Source organism: Aulostomus chinensis, chromosome 19 (genome assembly GCF_037954235.1).
Source record: "Aulostomus chinensis isolate RoL2024-O1b breed Wild chromosome 19, RoL_Achi_v1.0, whole genome shotgun sequence".
Classification (NCBI taxonomy): domain Eukaryota; kingdom Metazoa; phylum Chordata; class Actinopteri; order Syngnathiformes; family Aulostomidae; genus Aulostomus; species Aulostomus chinensis.
The window spans coordinates 16,782,692-16,805,922 of record NC_141338.1 but is presented as its reverse complement, the minus strand read 5'-3'; the positions used below and the strand labels follow the sequence as shown (position 1 = coordinate 16,805,922).

Genomic DNA, 23,231 nt, shown 5'->3' with positions numbered 1-23,231 from the left:
AATTTGTTGTGTTGTGGTGTTACATTTCTTCAAAAAATGGCACAATTTCCTCCGGTCAAGTAAATAAAGAAGGGGTTTAAATGAAAGTTTGGCTTCGGTTTGACTGTGCTGAGGGGATTCGTTCCGTTTATTTATCACAGCAGCCTCCTTCCCTTTTAAATTCCACTTTGCACTCGTGTAGTAGGACAGGCTCGTGGGTCGCAGTCTCGCCAGAAGAGGGCATTCCGATTCTGCCTGACAAAGTTGCTTTGACATGCAGACGTGATTAACAACGGCGTCATGCTGCGTTTCAAAGCGCTCAACAACGACAATGAGACGGACACGCGGATGAAAAGATGGATGTTTGGATGCTGGACTATTGTGCGGGGCTCCTTTTCCAAGGACTTGAGGATAACCCGGTGTCACTTTCCTGTGTGCTCCGTGCGCGGATCAGACTGAGCATCTCCTAGATAGACATCAGGCTTGACTTGGGAGAGGAACCTAAAGGCTGCTTGGAAGAAATCTTCTTTTTCTTGCGTCACATCACCGTTAAGTTTTCTGACGGGATTTATGCGGAATCTCCCGGCGCATGTACGACTGCCACTTGGATGTGATCTTGTCTGCTGCAGTGGTGGTGGGTTTTTCTTGCCTTTTTTTTTTTTTTTTTTTTTTTGCTTTTTGTTTTTTTGGCTGTAACTTGAATCCGTGAAAACATGGATAGGGAAGCCGGATTTTCTCTCTATTAATCAGAGGTGGCGGCAGGTAAACGAGATTCTCCTCGCCGCAACGGTTCTACATGCAGGAGTGCTCATAACACACCCAGCAGCAGGTCCGGGAGAGTAAAAAAGGGCAGGTGCGCTTCGGAGTCGGCGGCTGCGCGGAGAGAGAGAGCGGGCTATAGTGGATCAGGACGGTACCTGTCTGTGGGAGCGCGTCATGCGGGACTCGGATGTCGCGCATTAGAAGCCATTAAAACCTGTAGGCTGGAGCTGACAGATACGCGGATATGGGTAAGTTTATTCTCAATCTTATCTCCTCTTTATGGCTAAGATTGCTGCTAAATTATCCTCCGTTCCCCCTCATAATACGCCGCAGAATTCAGGCTGGAGCTATAAATCAGATACTAGTCGTGCTTTTCACCGTCGCAATATCCATTCTGCTTTTGGTGTCTTCTATTAAGTCCCTCGATGAGCTTGAGGAATGAAGCCCGTTATAGTCGCAGAGCTGCAATGTGGGTTTCCACCATTTCCAGGCGGTGTGCTTTATTAGACACTAAAGGACACTTATTTGCTTCTTCCTAAGTGTGCGCACTCAAGGATTTGCTCCAAAACAATCAAGAACACAACAAATAACTATTCATTTTGACTGGCCGGCTGGTTGACATGGACGGGAATGCTAATCATGTTGGAAGCCAGTCAACTTTATAAAGCGTGGCCATGCATTTTCATTCGCTTGTCCTTACGCACGGATTCCTACTGTCCAGTTGCAGCCCACCGTCCAAAAAAACTTCTGAAGGCACCGTGGAGGTTTTTGTTTTTTTTAGATAAAAAAAATATTTATTTCATTTCATTTTTAGCTCAGCTGAATGACGCTCACTCAAGAAAACAGGCAACCATTATCTAAACCTAAAACTGTGCACCCAGTCTGGGTAATGCATAATTGCATTTTAGGCTCTCAGTTTCCAAGGGACATGATATCATTTTACCCTCATGTGCATTATACTTATTCACTTGCTCTCATTCTCTTCCATTCTGTGTAGTCTATTTCATGATAATAATACAATAAATATGTCCCCAGATAAATAATCAGTGCATGACATCCGTCTTTTGGATACTGACAGCCTGATATTACAGCTCAGCCATTCCTAACTAGTAGCCTGTACAGATGGCCAAGTTCACTGGTGGTTTTGTGCCATTAATTGTGGGGCCGCATGATATATCGACCCACAGTGGGTTACTGCACCACATCAATATAAGCAACGACAGCACACAAAGCCATACTGTACAGGCAGGAGAGGCTCAGATGCAATTTATGTGTACAGAGACGCAACCGTATATGGTTAATCATAGACGTCTGCTGCTGTTTTTAGTGTCATATACCTGCGGTGGAGTGGGCTTACCAGCAGCAGGTGCACACATTTGCATCCAGGGGCCTCATTACCTGAACAAATCCTAACTGCTTGTCCTGTCTTAAGTTTCAAAGATAGAAAAAAAACAACCCATACCTTTCTATTACAGAGGCGAATCCCAAACGTGTGGCTGTGTTTTAGCCGCTATCAGACCTGAGAAATCCTCACTACAACTGTAAACTTGATTCTTCAATCGGTACTCGTCTTGTCATGCCTGTATCTGTGTCTAGAACGCACATAAGACCGCCTGGATGATTGACAGCTGTTATTAAGTTGTTCCACTGTCGTCTCCGACCTGAAATGTTACTTTTTAGATCCCCGGTATTTGATCAGTTGATCCATGGGTGGTTACTGACTGGTTAATGTTAGCTAGCTAGCTAGCCATCGAAAACACAAGATTGGTGGGACATTAATACTTAGCAGTTACTTGCATAGCCTTTCAACCATAATATTCTCAATTGTCATTGTTGTATGCTACCAAAATAACAAGAATGCTGCTGCTGATGAGAGCTGAAATTTGAATTTTGAATGCTAGCATGGAATTCTTCAGTTAGGATGGTTCTCCAAGGGCTAAATTCATATTCTAAGATAAGACTGAGGTTTTTGCTGCTAGGATACATGTTCAGTCCTAAAAATTATCTTAAATTTAGATAAGCTTGGATTTCAGATTCAGGAAGCTTCAGTAACGCGGCACCTGGTGCACGAACCTGCCCCAGAATCCCAATTTTTTGTTTTTTTTATCAGTAGCTTCATTCAGTCGCCCACAATTATTTGATGATTACATGGAACTGGAGTGTCACTTAGTCACCAGTGGAGCTGACTGTGATGCTGTTCATTAACAGCATGCAATGTACTCATGTTTCATGGGCCATATCATTAGAGATCTGCTTTGTTGAAAGAGAACGGCAGGGAAGGAGTTGTAAAAAAAAAAAAAAAAGAACTTACAACCAGGTACCCAAATTACATTTCACACATATTTCACTTTCATCAAATGATTTTGCTGTAAAGTAAAATGCATGGGCAGCAGCCAGAAATAAAATAGATGCAGTCGTTATCATGATGATTGTCATTCTGATCCTGTTCCCATTTGCTGTATGCAAGTTCATAGACCAGTAAGAGGCAACAGATGACCTTCTGCTGCCCCTACGGCATCCAACATTCTTGAAATGCCAAGTGAAGAGACAAGATCAAATGTGAGGGCATATCTGGGCATTTATTATTTACATTTGCACATTTCGAAAGCAGAGAATGGATGGGGTGCAGGGAGCTGGATGCACTGAGTACGATGGAGCGTATGGCTGAGTTTGTGGCCCTCGGATGTACAAAGAGTCAACACAAAAATGGCTTTTGATGGTAGAGTACCACGCTGCAATGCCCAGTTCTTGTTTGTATGCATCTGTATTGATGGAGTAAATACATATCTGTTGTTCAGTCTTGGGGGAGGGGGGGGGGCAGGGATGTTGGTTTGCTACTTCTCTGAACAAGTGCACCCGACAAAAATATCAAAACGAGCCCACAGTAGAACCGAATCGTTGGTTCATTTGAACCCTTCTGTGATTGTTTGTCACAGGATGCTACAGGAATTGGATTATTTTCAAAGCTTAGTAACAGGCGGCTAATCTGCCATCATGGAATGAATAAAACATGTTATCGACTCGTGTTGTGAACCTGGTTGACTCCAGCCAAACTTCCAATGAGGTAAAATTAGGACTGCAGTGTTGCTGAAATGTCAAACCGGTTTGCGAGTGAACGCCCTCGGTTGCATTCAGACCAAATCAGGCAGACTCTTGAAAGTGGATTGTGCATTTTAGCTGCAGGGTTTCAGGCAGCAGCTGCAGCCTAGAATAGTTGAACCAGATTCAACTTTCAGAGAAACGCAAGCTGACGTCAGGTTGCAGCGGTCAAATGTATAAGCGCGAAGCATTGTAGCGATCTGCTGTTTCCCGAACAACCGTGAAGGTGGAAAAGCGACTGACCGCTTCTGTGATAGCTTTTCCTGAGCTGCACAAGCGGGACTTGTGGTTGGGGGGGGGGGGCTACAGCTAACAATATACCTCACACATTAGCATGCTGATCAGAAGGATTCAGACATTTGCAAGTGTGTTGCGTGGCTATTAATGCTCAGCCTCTTAAGTCCTAACAAATTCCCTCTATGTGACTAGGAAGGTGATTTTACTACGGGCCTTTCTGTTGGCTTCATTTAAGTATTATGCTGACATTACAGATGCAATACTTCCTGAAACCAAAGACCTGAAGAGACCTTTAATTTTTTAACAGGGCTTTTATTGTGGAATGTCCGGGAACCTGTTGATAATTGATTATATATTTGACTTGTTTTGGCTAAATTTGGCCTGGTGCACTGAAACCTACAGCAACTTTAGATACCCTGTTCTCAAAGCATTCTTAGTTCTATGCAAGTAGTGTTAAGTGGAACTCGACCAGAGCAGGTAGCTCTTCCTTGACCTAACCCTCGAGGTAGGAATCATAAATTTGATTTAAAGTGTAAGAGTTCATTCACAAAACTGGAGCAGTACAACCACCCTATCTAAAAGAAAAAAAAATGGCCTTGAGAGCTAAAGAAGTACAAGATAACTCTCTTGACACAGTACTTTAAGAAGTATTGGTGCATTTGGTGCAGCCTTTCTTCAGGGGCCATGTTACCGACCAACCCAGTCATCAATATGGATCCAGTGAGCCATTTGGACATGGATTGCTAGTCTCTGTTGCTGCTCTAGGATGACATGTAGAAGAATTGAAGCGGAGCCTCAGCGTGTGGTTACAAGGTATTAGAGGTAGATCGTGGATGGATGACAGTCATTGAGGCCTTTGCTATCATCTTAAAAGTCTGTTCCTTGTTTTTTTTTCTTTTTTAAAAAAAATATGTTCACCCCGGTTGTCAGTGGCTGCCTCCTCTCTGTGCAGGGAAAAAAAAAAACAGATTTGAATAAAAACCACTTCATTGTAGGTGGAGAATACTATCAAGGCTCTAAAACACATGCATTAACCAACTAAAAGCTGCAATTGATGACAAGCTATGAATAAATTTGAATCAGTTGGGTGGAGAGCTACGTGTGATGGAGGCTGCGGAGGGCAGTTCCCAGGGATCGGGGCTCCTGACCAGAGATTTCACCTGGTGAGGCAGGGACTTGAATCTAGGACCTTGTTGCTGCGAGACAACAGGGCTAAATACTGATCCTCCTTGGCACCACTGAGATTATTTGCAGTGCATCTATGTGTGTGTGTGTGTGTGTGTGTGTGTGTGTGTGTGTGTGTGTGTGTGTGTGTGTGTGTTTAAGAAAGGGTGAGGAGAAAAAGGAGTGGAAAGTGGACTGTCTATAGCTCAAAGCCCATTGCATGCAGTGTTTCTGTGATGGGTTTCCTCCACCAGCCCTCGTGGCCATGCTAAGTCAAACCCTGCTGATTTGCCTTCCCATTGCCAGTTTCAACGCACTGAGCTGTGAGGAATTGCGCCGGAGTCTTAGTCAGGCCACTCGACCCGCCTCCGAGGGAGACGTAGTGACGTCTCACTGACTGTGACCACCACCTCCCATCTGCCCCTTCAAGAAGTGTGTGTTGGGAGATTCACAAAAGAAAAAAAATGTGTATGTGTGTGTGTGTGTGTGTGTATGTGTGTGCGTGTGTGTTTCGCTCTCTTCTCCAGTCGGACTGAATCTGTCGTTTCATGTGTAGTTCCCTCATTTTCTTCCGAGTTCTGAGGGATGCCTGTTTGTCCCGTTCCTTCCTGAAATGATAATGTTCAGTCTTTATTGAGACTGTTTGAGAAAGGCGTTGATTCATCATATATTTTGTCAAGCCAAATTCAAATAATGAATAGGGATGGACGATATTAAAAACTCCTCTTGGTAGAGGCCAGTAGCAGCAGCACAAATTATACAGCCTCCACAATGACATTAAAATAAATCAACATTCTCTCAAACAGATTCCATAAAAAAATAGAACATTATAATCCTCACCAAGGAGGATTTATTGCAGGTCTGTCATATTATAGTGCATTCATTTTATCAAGGTGCACCTAATAAATAACAGTCAACCTGAATCATTCACTCCCTCACTCTCTCACTCACTCACTCGCCCGTCATCGGGACACATTCACTCACTTTGTGCGAAACTTTGTTCCATTACTTCACTATTTTATGGTGACTCCGATTTCAAGGAATCAGAAAGAGTCTTTTGCACGCCTGAATAATCTCTGTCCAAGTTGTAGGAGGGTTGAAGCGCATGCAAAGTATCACTCACACATGACCATACTTTGAAACTGAAATATCAAATTCTGACAACAACAGTGGGACGGGGAGGAAGAGAGACATAAAGGAACGTGAGCTGAGAAGACTTCTAACTTCCACTGTAACGTCCTTCATGCTCATCATCGGTCTTGTTACTAGCCTGCTAGCTCGATAGGCGTGTGTTAGCCGTTAGCCGTTGGCCCACATCCTCGCCCTTCCACAGTGGTTCTGATGATGCACTCATTCAACTACATTTCACGGTGCCAAATCATAACATGAGACACCATTGGCCTTATATTCATTAGCCTTGCAGTCAGTATCAGGTCGATATTGAGTCGGTGCTGCTCTACCTGACACCAGCGCTACAGCCTAGCAGGAGTTTAGTGTGTGGTTAGCTTACATTACATAACATTGCAGGAGCAGGCATGCAGAGTGCAGAGGAGGAATGAAAGAGGCTCCGTCACTAAAAATCAAGTGTGTATGAGAGTTAAAAATTGATACGGGCATGAAACTTAGTCTTAAGGTGAAGATTGATGGTTTATTTTCTGACACTTCACCTGGATGGAGTCGTTGCCACGGAGGGAAATCAGGAATTAGATGAGACGCAAGAACAACCAAATATATACTCTGTGTCTGTGTGTGTGTTTTTGTGTGTGTGTGTGTGTGTGTCTGTGTGTGTGTGTGTGTGTGTGTGTGTGTGTGTGGGCAGTGTTAGTCCCTGCAGTCTTTCCTCTACATAATCAGTGCTACAATTACAGCATACCAGGCCACAATGTTTTTCCAACATCTGTGGAGACGCCTCTAACTTGGCCGGCCCTGCTATCATCTCAGAGATAATTGGAGACTAATAGAAAGTCTTCGCCTGGGCTCTCCATGTGTTGTCCAGCATCTACAGGATGTGCAGTCCTTTCTGAAGCTGCTGGCCGTTTTTTTCTTCAGTGACAAAACTGCAAAGAACAATGAGCCACTTTTGTGCACTCACTAGTTAGTGAGTCCATTTGCCAAGTTGATGAGCCAAATTTGGTTTTATTTCATGTCAACAGTTAAGTGCCCTCACTTTCACCATTTGTTAAAGTTAAGAGGTAGAAATGGCTGTCTTGTGCTGGGGACTGCAGGCATTGCGGCTATATAGCTTGTACATTAAACACATTTTAGCTTTGGCTAAGCTATTAGTATTATACTTAGATGATAGATGCAGAGGATGACAAGGAAAAATGAGGCGTACAGGTGCATACTGAACACCGCAATGTGAGTAAGACAAATTTTAAAAGCTGCGTCCGAAGGGAAATGAGTAAATATATGGAAAATAACAAGGACAGGGCTGAGGAGATGGATGTTTAAAAGAATCAATGTCATAAACAATTCCAGAGGGCTGTGGAGGTCAAGGACATGCAGGACACTTTAAGTAGGCTGAAGAAGGAAACAAAGAAGATATTGCTCTTACAAGTAGCTACAGCGGAAGAACAGTAATGGTGAGAGGTACATCAAGTAAGTGGTAATAGAGACACAAACCCCCATGAGTGACATCTCAGAGGGTGACTTGTGCTCCTTTGTGAATAACATTAAAGGAACAGTGCGGAAGGCGATGGCTTCCAGAGGCATTAACGCGGCGAGCGCTCATTAAACCACATACACTACAGTGTCAGTGAGCGGAGAGAGGTGTCTTGTGAGGCAGGCTCAAACTGAAAGAGATGGCAGAGTCACATCTAATAAAGCAAGCTTATTATGCACATGGGAAATAAAAGCAATGGAGACGTCCCCTTGGGATAGGAGTCAAACACAAAATTTAGAAAACATGCTTTCAAGTTCAACAGCCCACACCCTTTGTTCCTCATTAAAACGTGCTTATTAGAATTTCTTTAAGTACTCATGCAACATTACTCTTGGGTGTTTTGGTACTTCACAGTTGTTTCTCTTTATCATTGCTAGACTTTGATGCACAGACTTTTGGGGAAAATAAGTTAAAAATTGAATTCAGAAACCTGTCAAAAACAAATAGGCCGCGCTCAGAAATGCTGCGTCTTTTGATTACCATCTTTGTCTCTGCAATATTAACGTGAAAATACCACAAAAGATGAAGAAACAAGACTGATGTATCTGCTGGTATAATCAATAGCCAGTGCAAATTATCTGTGCAGTTCCATGGTTCCCTCCATCTGCAACAAATGATGAAAGATTCTTCTGAAAACTAACAGTAAGCTTGTGTGCGTGTCTCTCTATCACACTCTTTGACACACACACACACACACGCACACACACACACACACACGCACACACACACACACACACACACACACACAATACCCATATGGGATCAGCAGATGCTTGGCAAGTAACGGAATAGCTATGTTAGTTAGCATATGCTGCATGATGCCTTTCAGCCATTCTGTGTCAGGGAATTATTTCTGACAAATCCTGCAAAGATTGCACAGAAAGAAAACAATATCATACTTCTTGCAAGCGTCCAGAAAATGTACCGATTCAATGTTACGGCTGAAGTTCAACACACACGCGTCTACGCGACGCAGCCTTTTAATTAACACATCTGCCAATCTGTCGCAAATTTTGTCAACTAATGAAAATGTATCACCTGACATACTAGTAATATTTCAGTGAGATAATGGTATTAAGTCTATACTTGAGGATATTGCCCTGAGAAAAACACATAAGTAATGAATACCCCCACCACCACCTTCTCAAGGGGAAATCAATATATTTTAATGACAGATCATTAGTGGCTCTGTAAAGGGGAACGATTTTAATGGAAACGACTCTGTCTCACCAGCGAACAAGGAGTGATAACGGCAAACCGCTGACCACTTTTCTGCACATGTTTGAATGCATTTCCAACAGATTTAAAACCCCCATTTTTAACCTGCCAGTGACACTGGTGCAGCGGTAGCTAATGAGATTTATCAGTTATAAGTGAGTGAGTAGCTGTAATGTCTGTGTTCCATCATTGTAGATATACGGGGCAAGTTAAATCAGCTCGAACAGTCCTCAGTAAAATCTTCTTTTTCTTTTGTTTCAACTTGGAGAAAAATTAATGAATGAATTTGAAAACAGAATTTGAAGCATATTACATATGTTATTCTTGTATGAGGGGATAACAGTTCCCAGCAGGATGAATAAAATATAACCTTCAGTTTTCTGTCAGCGCAAGTTGAATTTCTCTCAATATCTAATATAATCGAAATTTGTTATGTCAACGGTGTTGTATATTTATGAGTTACATTCACCACGCCTTTGTTCCTCTTGAATGAATTTAAATCAACATGTGTTATACCTCTCGACAAGTTTATCTGATTTTTGACTTCAAGTTAGATCAGAATCCCCAAAAAGCTTTTGGTTGTTTGAAAGAACTCAAAGCGGTGAGAGAGAAAGGTGGGCCAAGTGTTGTTTGTACTTGCGGAACTTTGACAATTTACCATTCGGATAGTGTTGATAGAACCCTGGAGTAGTTCACCACAGTGCTTGTGATAGCCGTATCCACCTCTCCTCGAGAGGTCTCGGCCTTTTTTCCCAGCAAACCCTCGTCTGATGGAATTGCAGTGACAACATAATGTAAGCCTGACCCAACTTAATTGCAGGAGGTGAACTAAAATGCAGAGCACTATGGTCTGTCTTGACCCAGAGTGTTTTCACATCTAAACAGGATAGCAGGGTAACGTGAAAGGCAGAGGACTGAAATGACTGAAAAGACCAAAATCATCGGTCTCACGGTTGTGGAAAAAGTACGACTTTGCGGTAAAAAAAACATGAGTCACGCAGAATTAGGAATGGGTCGTGCTAATTGCTAATGCTAAGTTGCTAATGCTCAGAGTTGTCTGTGTAGGTTCTCATTCATCCAGGTCATCGTAGATCGAAGCGAAGTAAAATCTGGTCAACTGGACGTAAGTTTATCTTGAATGTTCAAGATAAACTTACGTCCAGTTGACCAGATTTTACTTCGCTTCAATGCTCAGAGTTGTAGAATTATGATGCTGGAAAAGAACTAAAAAAAAAAAAAAGACAGGATGATCAATCGCAATCAATATGCCAATTGCTATATTGATTAACATTTCAAATCTGCACCATGACAGAAGAGGTTTCAAGTCAAATTCCAGAGGGAAACTGATGTAGAATGTAGGGATGTATGTCTTCACCTGCTAGACTGGATCTGTAGCACATAAACAAGAATACTGATAGAGTATTCTGTAAGAAATGCCTTAATGGAAATATTGTCTTAATTAGAATAAGATCAATAGTTGTATTATTGCTGTCTAAGACAGCGTATCCACCGACACCTCTCACAAACTCCTGTCTCCGTCTGGTGAGGCAGTTCCTCATTCCATGAACCCTTGCAGAGCAGCACTCGCTGCCAATATTCATGAGAATGACTTTGAATGTGTGCTGCAGCTCATTTCAGTAGTAATTGCATATATCAGTGCATAGCAGACCCATTAGCATTGCTACCACATGTGAGTAGTCCTCCTCAATGCCATACAGAATAAACGAATCCTCCAGGACTATGGAGACATCAAGAAGACACTCTCCTTCTTTTATCAGAGGGAGGCTGACATTAATTTCCCTGGCCATGCTGCCTGCAGCATCCGTAGCCTTCAGAAAGATTTTTAATTTTGTAACTGTCTGCAGGAGAAAAAGACCATGTTTCCCCACATAGTGTATGACACTGACAGGAAAGTTATGGGATTAGTGTCCCTGTGGTGCTCCAGGAAACCTTAAAAGGTAACCAACATTGATAGGGTAAATAAAATGGGAACAAGGTTTTCCACAAGCACTAGCTGCCGGCCATACAGCTGTGTTACACACACAGGCAACAAGGTAGTAATGGCAAAAGGATTTGTTGCAGCAAAGGCTGCAATAAATTGTGGTGGGAATTGTGGTGATGAGGTCGAGGTGGCGATCGCTGAAGCAGACGCTTGTGTGGCAGGCGAGGGTGAAGCTGGCTGAGCAGGGCAGGCAGCTAACTGAAGCGGGGTGGACATGGAGACACAAGGGAGCGAGGATGCTTGGATTCCTGGGAGCGGAGAGGAGTGTTCGTCACAGGAAGCGAGCACACTTGAATAGCCTGGACGACTTACTACCACAAAGGTTAGCTAACAATTAGCAATTAGGAGATAAAGAGCTGGGGTTCTCACTCTGAAGGATGATGAGCTGATTGATGACAAGTGCAGAAGGCTGGAGAGCATGAGCATCAACACACACACACACACACACACACACACACACACACACACACACACACATAAACACGTACACTTACTCACTGAAACACAGGCAGGGATGGAGGAGTTGAGGGAGGAGGGAGGCACAAAAAAACAGGGCAAAACAAGTCAAGACGAGCTTGCTGGCTTATTTTCTTAATATTCTTGGCTATAGTACAACCATGTCACATTGCATGAATTGCCCATTTTACCAGAGTGAAATGTGTATTGAAGTGTATTGATGTATTGGAGTACTTGCTGCGTTGTTTGCTTGTCACTGAGAGGCAACATTAAATGACTGCGTGTTGACTTTTTCCTCTGATATTCTGTCATATTTCTTCTGCATAATGTATACATCACAAGCAAAGGTCATTTAAAATAACAATTACACATTGGCACATATGTCGTCCGACCCTCAAAATCAGTGTGCCGACTAAATCCATCCACAGTTGGGCCCCCCAGAGGGTCCTGTGTGGGTCTGTAAATAATTCGCTGGAAAGCTGCCAGTCTTGGCCCAGTAGAGGTGCAGTAAAGCAGGCAAATGCTGGTCCAGCCCAGGAAAAAAAAGACCCTCTCAGGTCAGCTTAAGTGATTTGAGTGAAGCTTCAATCTGCAGGAAATAAAAGAGAGAACAGACGTCACGATGGTTTTATTGGCTCAGTCGGAGCTGAAGTGTGAGCAGCCCTGTTACTGAAGGAAATAATGGTGTTCGTCATGGTCAGACTGTAGTTCTGATGCCAGACAGCAGATGGCGATACATTTCTGTTGGTAGTTCCTTGATTGATTTTTTCACTTTGGTGCCGACTCAATTTGTAATGCAGTTAATGTATCTTAATGCTGCAGAATTTGTTTAAGAGACATCAGAAGCCTGTCTGTCTGCTCTGGGCTGCGCTGTCCGATACTGAGGGCTTAGTCCATCGCCTCTTGTTTTTGAAGCCAATTTTTTTCTTCTATTTTTGGCCTTTTTATTGGCCAATATAATGGTCCTCCTGCTCCAATTTTCAACTCCAACCCGTCTTTCACAAATTGGAACTTACGGACATAAAGTTCTCAGCAGCTGGAGCACCTTCTGCTCCATTAATGTTCCAAGTCCAGACCTACATCCAAACAGGTGGATCGGCGTGTATTCCCTTTACTCCATCATGCTCGTTGTGTATATTTTATCCCGGAGTGGCGGCGCCATTCATCTGATGCCATTGGATAGCAGCTGCATCACTTTAGGTGTAGTGTGCTCAGCAGGATGATTTACCCTCAAATGCACATGCATCAGTGGTGTGGAGACAATAGTGACGTTTGCAAAAATGGCAAAAGCTTCATTTAAGTCTTTCTTTAAATCCAGATTCATCTCAACCAGGTGATTTCTTCTTTTTTTTCTACCATTTTCAAAATTGAAGGGGGGGACTGCTCCCACTGCACATGCTGGTGCATATACACCGCTGATGAAGGCTGATTGTATTATGTAACATCTGTCCCAGCCCTTCTTGGCATTTTCACACACTCAGAACTGTTGAATAACATGAAAATAGACTCCAAATTGAGCAAAAATTCATATTGTCAGTTTCAATTCTTAAGATTTATCTTTCAGCACCCCCCCTCCCCCCAAAGCTGTTTAAAAACAAGGAAAATAAACTGCAACTTTGCTCTTCAGTTATTGAAACGTAGCACTGAATGATGTGGCATTTTCTGACTTTACTCAAGAATTTTGAAGCAAGGTCAATGCCAAAATATTTGTTACACAGCTCTGGAATGCAATGTTGTTCCGTTGTTCCACATCAAATGAGCTGGTATTTAATTAGTAGCAAATTAAAAATGTCCAAAAGGTAAAAATGATAAAAAAAAGCTATATCCCTAGGTATCAGATATCTCGTAAGATTGACTGTGACACGAAGCAGTACGGTTTAATAATCCATAATCAAATTTTCCCATTCACCAGAATTCCTGTCATATCGATTGAATGGTAAAGGTATGGACCCTTGCTCAAGGTTTTCAGGAATAGAATTGAAATAAACTTAGAAAGAAATCTCACTCGTTGTTGGATGGATATAAGATATCATAGATATTGTAGACATAAGTTGAGTGAAAGAAGGGGATATGTGCATCACGAAGGGCGTATTACTTCTGGGCATTAGGAAAGACCTGGAATCTAGAAGAATCTGATCTGAAAAATGTCTGATACTGCTTGTAAAGGGGGTGAAAGGGAGTATTATCCATTTTTGGAGGTTTAAAGAAGTCCGGAAGGAAGTGCTTGAGAGGACCCCTGCTTTTATGTTTTTATTCCCACATCAATAAGGAAGGTGGAACCGTTCTCTTTTGCTATGATCTAACAACGGCTATTTATAGTCATCCTGACTTTCACTGCTCAATGTTATGTTATCTGGTGACATTGCTTTTATATTTCATGACAAGGAAGTTGGTTTCTTTCCAATTTGGATGCTCACACATTCATCAGTATGCTGAATATGAACTGAAACACAGAAATGTCAACTTTTTGAATCGTACTGCGGTAATTATAATGCCTATCATATCCTCTCATTTTATTCCAATAAATAATTCTTTAGGGCATATACATGGTTCATGACATTTCCGATCCTGAATACCAGGAAAAGTGCAGCAATTGTTTTCCTTGGGGAAATTATTAATTATCCATTGGTTCTTTTTGATTTCATTTCTCATATTTCTTTCCTCTCTCCATGTCCCTGTAGGCTCTGCTCTGCGGCGTCGCTGGCTAGTGGTCCAACTCCTGATGCAGGTGTGGCTGGCAGCAAATCCATCCCTAAGTGAGCGCCCATGCCCAAAGAGCTGTCGCTGTGATGGAAAAATTGTCTACTGTGAGTCAAGCGCCTTTCGCGATGTACCCAAGAACCTGTCCGGAGGGTGTGAAGGCCTGTCTCTACGGTACAACAGCCTTATGAGTCTTAGGGCAGGCCAGTTTGTTGGCCTTAACCATCTTATCTGGCTCTACTTGGACCACAACTACATTGCATCTGTGGATGGAATGGCCTTCCAAGGGGTTCGCAGACTCAAAGAACTGATCCTGAGCTCCAACAAGATCACATCACTCCACAATACCACATTCCACCCTGTACCTAATTTGCGTAATCTGGACCTGTCATACAACAAACTTGAGGCATTGCAGCCAGGGCAGTTCCAGGGCCTACGGAAGCTTCTCAGCCTTCATATACGCTCAAACTCTCTAAAGACCCTCCCAGTCCGTCTGTTCCAAGATTGCAGAAATCTTGAGTTCCTTGATCTGGGTTACAACCGCATGCGCAGCATCACCCGGAATGCTTTTTCAGGCCTTGTCAAGCTCACAGAGCTGCATCTGGAGCATAACCAGCTCTCAAAGATCAATTTCTCTCACTTTCCACGCCTCTACAATTTGCGGGCACTTTACCTGCAGTGGAATCGAATTCGCTCAATGAGCCAGGGCCTAACCTCGGCCTGGGCCTCCATCCAGAAACTTGATTTGTCTGGGAATGATCTGGCAGAATTAGAGGCTGTAGTTTACCAATGTCTGCCCAACCTGCAGACCCTCAATCTGGACTCCAACAAGCTGACCAATGTCTCCCAGGAGGTGGTAGATGCCTGGATCTCTCTGACTACCATTAGTTTAGCTGGGAATGTATGGGACTGTGGACCTGCCATCTGTCCTCTGGTGGCCTGGCTGAGAAACTTCAGAGGGGCAAAGGAGACCACCATGATCTGTGCCTCCCCAAAGAAGGCCCAGGGTGAGAAAGTGATGGATGCCGTCGACGCCTTTGGCGTTTGTCAATCAAACTTGGTGACAATGCTCACCGTGAGCATTCCTCCAACCCCAACCACTGTCTCCATGCATTCTGAGCATCATCCAGCCATTGTGGCTTCGCCAACTGGTTCTGGAAAGAGAGAGGGATCTATCAGAAGCCCCACATCATCAGCTGTTACCCAACCAGTGGCACTTCCGCCTGATCAAGACCTGGAGCCGGTGTCCTTCCATAAGATTGTCGCAGGAAGCGTGGCCCTTTTTCTTTCTGTTGCAATGATCCTGTTGGTAATCTATGTGTCGTGGAAGCGCTATCCTAGCAGTGTAAAGCAGCTGCAGGAGCATTCGGCTGCGGCCCGCAAACGCCGCAAGAAATCTAGGGAGACGGAGCGCACCCTGAGCTCTCCCCTGCAGGAGTACTATGTGGACTACAAACCCACCAATTCTGAGGCCATGGATGTTCTTGTCAATGGAACCGGACCCTGCACCTATACCATCTCAGGCTCCCGAGAATGCGAGGTATGACCCACACCACCGCCACTCCTCCTAAACAAAACTCTGTCCACAGCGAGACGGCCGGAGGTAATTATTTATACTGCTTTGATAGATGTAGATCACTTAGCCTCACTTAGCAGGTTAGGATAACATTGTGTTCTATTGATAATTATTGAATCAAGCTTAGGTGCTTTTAGTGTCACTTTGTGTATAATAAGATACTTTGAAATGGATTATGTATTCACTTAATCTCTGCTGAGGTGAAAATATTTGTTCTGCCTCAGAATTGTACAGAAATAAGCATGAATGGGACTATTACATTTCCTGTTCCGCATAATCTAGAGCTCAGGCTATGTTGTGTGTGTGTGATAAGATAGTTGTGCTTTTTCAGTACCCCTTAGCTTTTTTTTCTTTCTTTTTTTAGCTTGCATATAACAGGCTTTGTGTTTTGTGTTTGCTCTACTGCTATTCAGTTTTTGATGAACAGTATTGTGTAAGGAGAATTGCTGAATGGTGGGAAGATTCACTCCTGGACACTCAATGTGAATGCTAATAGAGACTGTTGTCACTGAATAGAGCTTCCCCTGAGCTGATGACTTCACACTTTTCTTGACACAGCTATAACTCATGATAGCTGTTGAAAAATACTTAAATGCTCATCGACTCCCAGCAGATTTCTGATTTTTTTCCCTTCCTCTCCAGCACAATGACTTGCTAAACTTGCTTACTTCCTGGCTCAAACTTTTAAAAGGAAGAACATACTTTTACTAGTGACCTGTACTTTTACTAATATACATACAAACACACACACAAACACATACACACACACGCACACATAGCGTTTGACAGTCCCAAAAGGAGTAGGGATCCTTTGAAATGTGTTGTACAAAGACAACTGAATTTCTTCAAAGCAGTATTTACAGAGTACAGCAATGTGCCCACTCTTGTTTTTTTTACTGACTACGCACTGATATACTGCAATATTCTAAGAGAAAAAAAACCCTTTTCACTCTATTGAGGATTTTTTTTTTGTAGGTTTTTCAAGTTACACCCAAGCAGAGCTCGAAATATATTCTGCAGCATTATTTCTGTAAACACGGACGGGCTACCTGGTTGACCAGGTCTCCCTATTCCCTGTGAAGCTGTAACCCAACAGGCATTAGACATAGCATGGTTGAGCTCTGTGTATTTTCACATCACCTTCCCACTCATACTGCGTCTACTTTCGAGATGTTCTTATCATTTCTATGGCATGGATCTGGCAGTTTCTCTCTGGAGGGAGGACTATAAATGCATTGGTTTAAACAGCAAGAGGGGGAGGCGAGCTCAATCCTACACATTATTTTTCATTTCTGTTACTGACCGTCTGGCTTTCCTGGAGGCAGTTCCCCCTCAATATGTAATATTCACAGTATTTCGTTTGGGTTTCGTGTTTTGTAGACGAATCCCAGCAGCCATTTTGTTTTCCTCATCTTCCTGTATATAAGGCCCCTCATTTGTTTGCTGAGACTGTTTTAAATGAAATGCACAATTGGAATGAAGTTCTGATGAGGGACAAAACTGTGAGATGCACAAAACATTCAGACACTGTGTACGATGATGAGTGACGACCTTGTTTTGACACGTCTTTTATGGCTTCAAACCAATGTGTCAGACTGTCTTCTCATCAAAACACCCCCCCCCCCAAAATAACTTGTTCAAATCCATATTTAAGGGTTAAAGAAAATGTTCACACTGTCGTTGCGCACATGGTAACTGGAACTCCTGATTAACAGAGTATTAACCACAAGATATGGATCAAAACACATGAGAGACTTATTGACCTTTTTATGTATCAACAAAATTGATGTTGCAGGAGCATGTTTGAATTAATTATCAGGTGTTTTGATGTCCACCATCTACAATACAAATGAGAAGTAAACTTTCCCAGCAGGAGAGAACTGCCCACGGGAATATCAATATCATAATAATACCAGGCATGACAATAATAGCGATGAAGATAAAGTTGAAGACAGAAAACATATGAGCCTTTGGATCAGTGGGAAATGAATCACTGTGTTCACTTTAGGGTCCTCGTGGAAACCGTCACGTCTCAAGGCTTAGAAGTAGCTTTGTGTTGGAATCTACAGATTTATATATTTAACTGCACTTGTTAAGCAAGGACAAAGTGTTAAATAATGACATAAAGGTATAGAACAGTAATTTCTGACCCACTTTGTTTGGCTCTGACTACCAGGTTTTACCTCAGGATGGCGTCTTAAGGTGTAGATTTCATTAACTGCTATTTTGAGTTTCACACTTTCCCACAATTGTTTGAAGACAACTGTGCTCCAGAACCAGGATTTCCCTTTTTGACAGAAACTATTGGATATTTTGATATCGGTATGTAGACTGACATCAGTTACAAGTTAGTTGTGTCAAGGCCTGAATGAGGAAGCCTATGATGAAGTTGTGGACATTGAGTTTTGTTGCTCTCGTCTTTTGTCTTCTTTTCCTCAAGGTGTTTGTGTTTTCTCCTTGTGTTTTTGTTGAGGTGACTTAGTTCCTGTTTTATTTTGAAACAACTTTGCTCCCTTGTCTTTGTGTGCTGCACACTTCCTTTCTTTGTCTGCTTCACTTTCGCTGCATCTGAATTGCCAAGTAGGTCGGATCGTAGGTCTCAGAGTAGGTCGTAGGCTGTCCGAAACCACAACTGGCGTGAGTAGTTCGCCACCTAAATTCCAGCCTAAACATGCCCACATTGTAGGTTGGTTCAGGTGCGTCCTACGGAGCAACCATTGGCCCACAATGCACCGCGGACTTCTTTTTCGTCCCCTAAAAACTTGGGGACCCGCAAGTCAAGTTTGTGCCACCAACAGTCTCCCATTCTTATGCAACACCAACATTTATAGTCATTTTTGATGACTAAAGGTGTGTTCACACCAAACGCAACGTGTGTGAGCACACCTTTACAGGTGCGTTAATGTGCTTAATAATAGAGAATGAGTGAAAGGTGCGTTCAGAGTGGAGTGCAGTACGACAGTCAGGCCAGCAGGTGGGGCTTTCGTTGGTGCTGTCTGCCTAATTGCGGTATCTGTGCTCTGCCAGCAGAGGTCGTGCTTCACCACCAATCTTCTAGGGTGTCCGAATGGTGCCGCCGTATTTATGTCGTAGGAGTAGGCTGTAGCGGTGGGTGGTAGCAGTAGGACGTAGGTTGCCACTTGGCAATTCGGACGCAACCCTGGAACTTATCAGTTCATTTGTCTTGGTCAATAGTCACCTGCTTCCTGTTGTTTTTGTTTTTTTCTACAACATTAAGTCACTCACAATTTTCTCACTGACTTATGAGGTGAGTAGATCCCACACACTGATTTCATTGTCAGGATCCTTCTGTTTGGTATGGTTTTGGCTTAAAACTCTGAATCCAAAGATGCTCTGAATGTGACAGCCGTGGCTACAATGCCAGCTAGCATAGCTCTTTAGCATTGTGGTCTTGGGGGAGCATGGGTGGTGCCCTGTGGTCCTTAGGTTTAACCCAGGTTGAGTGTACCCTCTGCCTTTGCTATAGAGAAGGGGAATTGTTTGCTAAGAGACCAGCATGTGTGTGTGTCCACGCCGTATGAAGGACCCTCAGGTCAGGTTGACCCCTGTGTGAGGGGTAAGGTGTGGGCACACGTCCCAAATAGATGGAGCCCAGTCACTACCGTTGAATATTTGCTCAAGCTGCCATGCCAGCCAGGCTTGGTACCCTGTGGATGAAAGTTCAAGACCAGGAGGGGGCTACTTCTCTATACAGACTAAACTTCTTCGCATGTTTGGAGGAGATGAATTGCTGGTGTGCATAATCGACCATGATATATACATATTACATAAAAAACTGGAAATTAGCATAATCGCACCTCTTTAACAGACTCTCGTTGCTCTGTCTAGAAAAACTCGACAGAAGATGAAAGATACCATCTCCACATTTAGGGACCCACACACTATAGCCAACAGTCACTCCATCAGATAGCTTGAAGCAGCTCGGCTGTTTACCTTTAAAAGCGCCGTATCTATTATTAGGCCTTTTTATCTTGACTTGATTGAACTTGGCAATTAGGTGCTCTTTTATTTGCTAAATTCAGTAGAAATAGACCCGTACTGAGAGTTGTAAGAGCCAATTCAGCACGATGGAGCAAGCGGAGTGTCACATTTTAAAAAATGGACTTGAATATTTGTCATGAAGAAGACGAAGAAGAAGAAGACAGAGACAAAAGAATCATCAGAAAAATGTCTCTTGTCCGATCTAATAGATCAAGTTATATACTGATGAACAAGGTTGATGAATGACTTGCATAATTCAGAATTAAGACCGGAAAGTTTAAAGTTACTTTTCTAAAAAACCGCACTCAAGTGATTCTGCTTTGTCTTCTGTAGCTTTAATGGAACTTTTTAGATTCAGATCAGTGGCTCTTTTTTTTCCCCTTTTAGTATTGAACATAACAGCTACTCAGAAAAGTCTTATTTTAATGCATATTAAAGTTTAAGAAACATAATCCTTGAAATTGCAATATGAGTGTAAAAGGAGAACTGCAGATGTAGCAGGACGCTGCAGGCTGCCAGCTGCTGTTATACAGTCTGATCCATCCGTCTGCTGCTTCACGCATCCCGATGATTACATCAATATTCCTGTAGGGGATCGAACAGCTCATATCGACATATTGTGGAGGCATTTTCTGTCTCAAAATATGTATGTTAACATGAAGGCCCAGCTCTCTGCTACATCTGGACACAGAAAGAGTTCTATTTCCATCAGCCTCTTTTTCATCCCTGTACTCTCTTCCATTTTGTTTTTTAAGATGCCCTTGAGAGTTCTCTCAACCCTTATCTGTCCCTCCGTCTCATCTTAAAACATGGTAGACTAGAGGCAGGAACTATCAGTCAGCAGTCCGCCAAGTCCCGAGTTCATCTCAGAATGTGCTCCGATCTTGTTTCTACATTCTGTTGCTCTCGCGTAGACATAAATCACCCGGCGGAACGCTGCTGCACCCTCCCCACCTTGCTGCCCCCGTGCCCCTCCTCGGTCTCCAGGCTATCGTGGCTCAGATGTGTTCATCTCTCCCGAGTGGGAATTGCTTATTCCTCCTGTGTCACTCTCACAATTTCTCTCATTTGGATTTGGTGCCATGCTATAACTCACCCCATAACTCAGCTCGGGCCTCTTCACTTGATTGTCGTTTATCAGTCGGCACTTGACACCGATGTGTGTTTGGCAGCCTTTTTAGTGAGTGGCTTGGAGATAGCACAGGCCTCATTTTCTTGTGTCACTTCAATCTTTCCAAAGAGCGAGTTCTTTCTATCATTTCATTTTTATCCACAGTTTCGTTCTCGCTACTGTTGTAGGCAGTTGATTTGGCCTAATCCTGAGTTTGTGCTGCTTCAGGCCTCCCACACCTTTTCTTGTGTGGAGCATCATTTGGCATCTTTTAACTTTTTTTTTTTGACCTGCCTTGTTACTGAGCCACCCTACACAGCGAAGTGATCTACTCCATTCTAATAATGCCTATCATGTACGCTGGGGCTGCAGCTAAGGATTATTTTCATTATCAATTAATCTACAGGGGCGGCACGGTGGTGCAGTGGTCAGCACTGTGGCCTCACAGCAAGAAGGTTCCGGGTTTGAGTCCTGGCTCCATCACAGGATCTTTCTGTGTGAGTCTCCATGTTCTCCCTGTTCCTGTGTGGGTTCTCTCTGGTACTCCAGCTTCCTCCCACAGTCCAAAGACATCAAGAGGGGACGAGGCTGATTGATACTCTAAATTGACCGTAGGTGTGACTGTGAGTGTGAATGGTTGTCTGTCTCTATGTGTTGGTCCTGTGATGGACTGGTGACCTGTCCAGGGTGAACCCCGCCTCTCAACTGAAGGCTGCTGGGATAGGCAGCACACAGAAAGATCCCGTGATGGAGCCGGGACTCAAACCCAGATCCTCCTTGCTGTGAGGCGACAGTACAGACCACTGCACCACCGTGCTGCCTTATGTTTTGGCTGTTCATTTGAAACACTGTCGACCATTTAACAAACATTGCCAAAGATCTTGATGATACTCCAGTTCTGTTCTGCTAGATACCCAGAAATGCTCCTCTAATCCCTCAACTAACATTTCATTTTACTCAGTTCACAGTCCTCTGGAACGTACACACACAGTAGTTGTTCCTATTTTTAAGATGCCCCAGCTCTGATGCTAAAAACTGGACTGATACAGTACCTACTTCTCCTGCGTGTACGGCCCTTTAGCAACGTTTATTAATAGGTTTTTTGCTGCAGCCTACTGAGGTCATTCTATTTTCTCTCTGTAACAAACTCGCTAGGCTGTTGAGGAAAATTATTAAAATCATTTGCACCTCTCTTCTAACTGCATTTCAGAAAAGTTCCTTTCTAGCTGACTTTGTTCTTTCAGAATTATCTCTCAAAAAGCTTTTCACAGTGCTAATCCATTGTGCTAAAAGATAGTTGAGTAATCAATAGGTTGACTGACAGAAGATTTTCAACCATTGATTAGTCATTTAGGCCATTTATCAAGGCCCCAGTCAAGACAGTATCATTCTAAAAACAGCTCCAGCTTTTCCCATGTCAGGTCTTGCTGCCCTTCATGAGTTAGTGTATGTCACGGTACATGTGAGTGTTGGAGCTGTTGCTCAGAAACATGCAATAGTTGGATCTCTGCCACCAATAACCAAAACTAAACCTTGAATTTAAAAAGATATATCCAGGAATGGGGTGTCTTGTACTCAGCACGCAGAAAGAGCCAGCCACGTGCGCTAGCTTTTGCTAGAAGCTAACACTGATGGCTAACAAAAGCAAAGGGTCCCAAAAATGTCCATTTCTTAAATCTCAAGCACATCGTCAGGTATAATCTAATTAGCACCTCGCATGCGGTGCTTTGAATGATTGCGGATGGGACAGGTTTTTTTTGTTGTTGTTGCTGTTGGTTTTTTTAGCCGTTAGCCACTATTAGTGATTTTTTTTTTTTTAATTAGCTTCAAGCCAAATATGTATGTGGCTAGCTTGCATTGCAGGGGGAGTTCAGGAAAACAATTTTCTAAATGTAAATGATAAATAAGTGTTAATGTAGGTCATTTTAAGCAGCTGCTCAAGGACAAAAATAACTTTTTTGCAGAGAAAATCAAGGCAAGCACCTACTGAGGCCGTTTTAATAAAGAACATGTTTGCAGTTTTGCTAATTGAGAAAAGAAGGGTTTTTTTTGCGAAGGGGTGCAGATTAAATCCTTTGAAATGAAATTGAGTCATGTAAACGGTCAGGATCGGTAGATCAGTTGTGTTACTCATACAGCGTGCACCCGTTTACTCTTCCTGCTATTTTTGAGGTATGAGTCGCCCTCCCCGCTCATGACAGTCCAAGGTCATGATGTCAGATTGTTAATTGCTCAGAAAAAAATCAACAAACACTTGGAGGCC

General features: G+C 43.1%; 1 protein-coding gene across 1 annotated transcript in view; it reads left to right on the top strand.

Annotated features, from left to right (window-relative positions):
* The first annotated feature begins 276 nt into the window (after positions 1-276).
* LOC147244237 (leucine-rich repeat transmembrane neuronal protein 4) overlaps positions 277-23,231 on the top strand; it is a 130,817-nt gene continuing 107,862 nt past the window's right edge. Inside the window, exons 1-2 of the mRNA XM_086186513.1 lie at positions 277-989; positions 14,261-15,819. Of these exons, the coding sequence (XP_086042639.1) occupies positions 986-989; positions 14,261-15,819 (1,563 nt within the window). The 5' untranslated portion in view covers positions 277-985. The remainder of the gene's footprint in view (positions 990-14,260; positions 15,820-23,231) is intronic.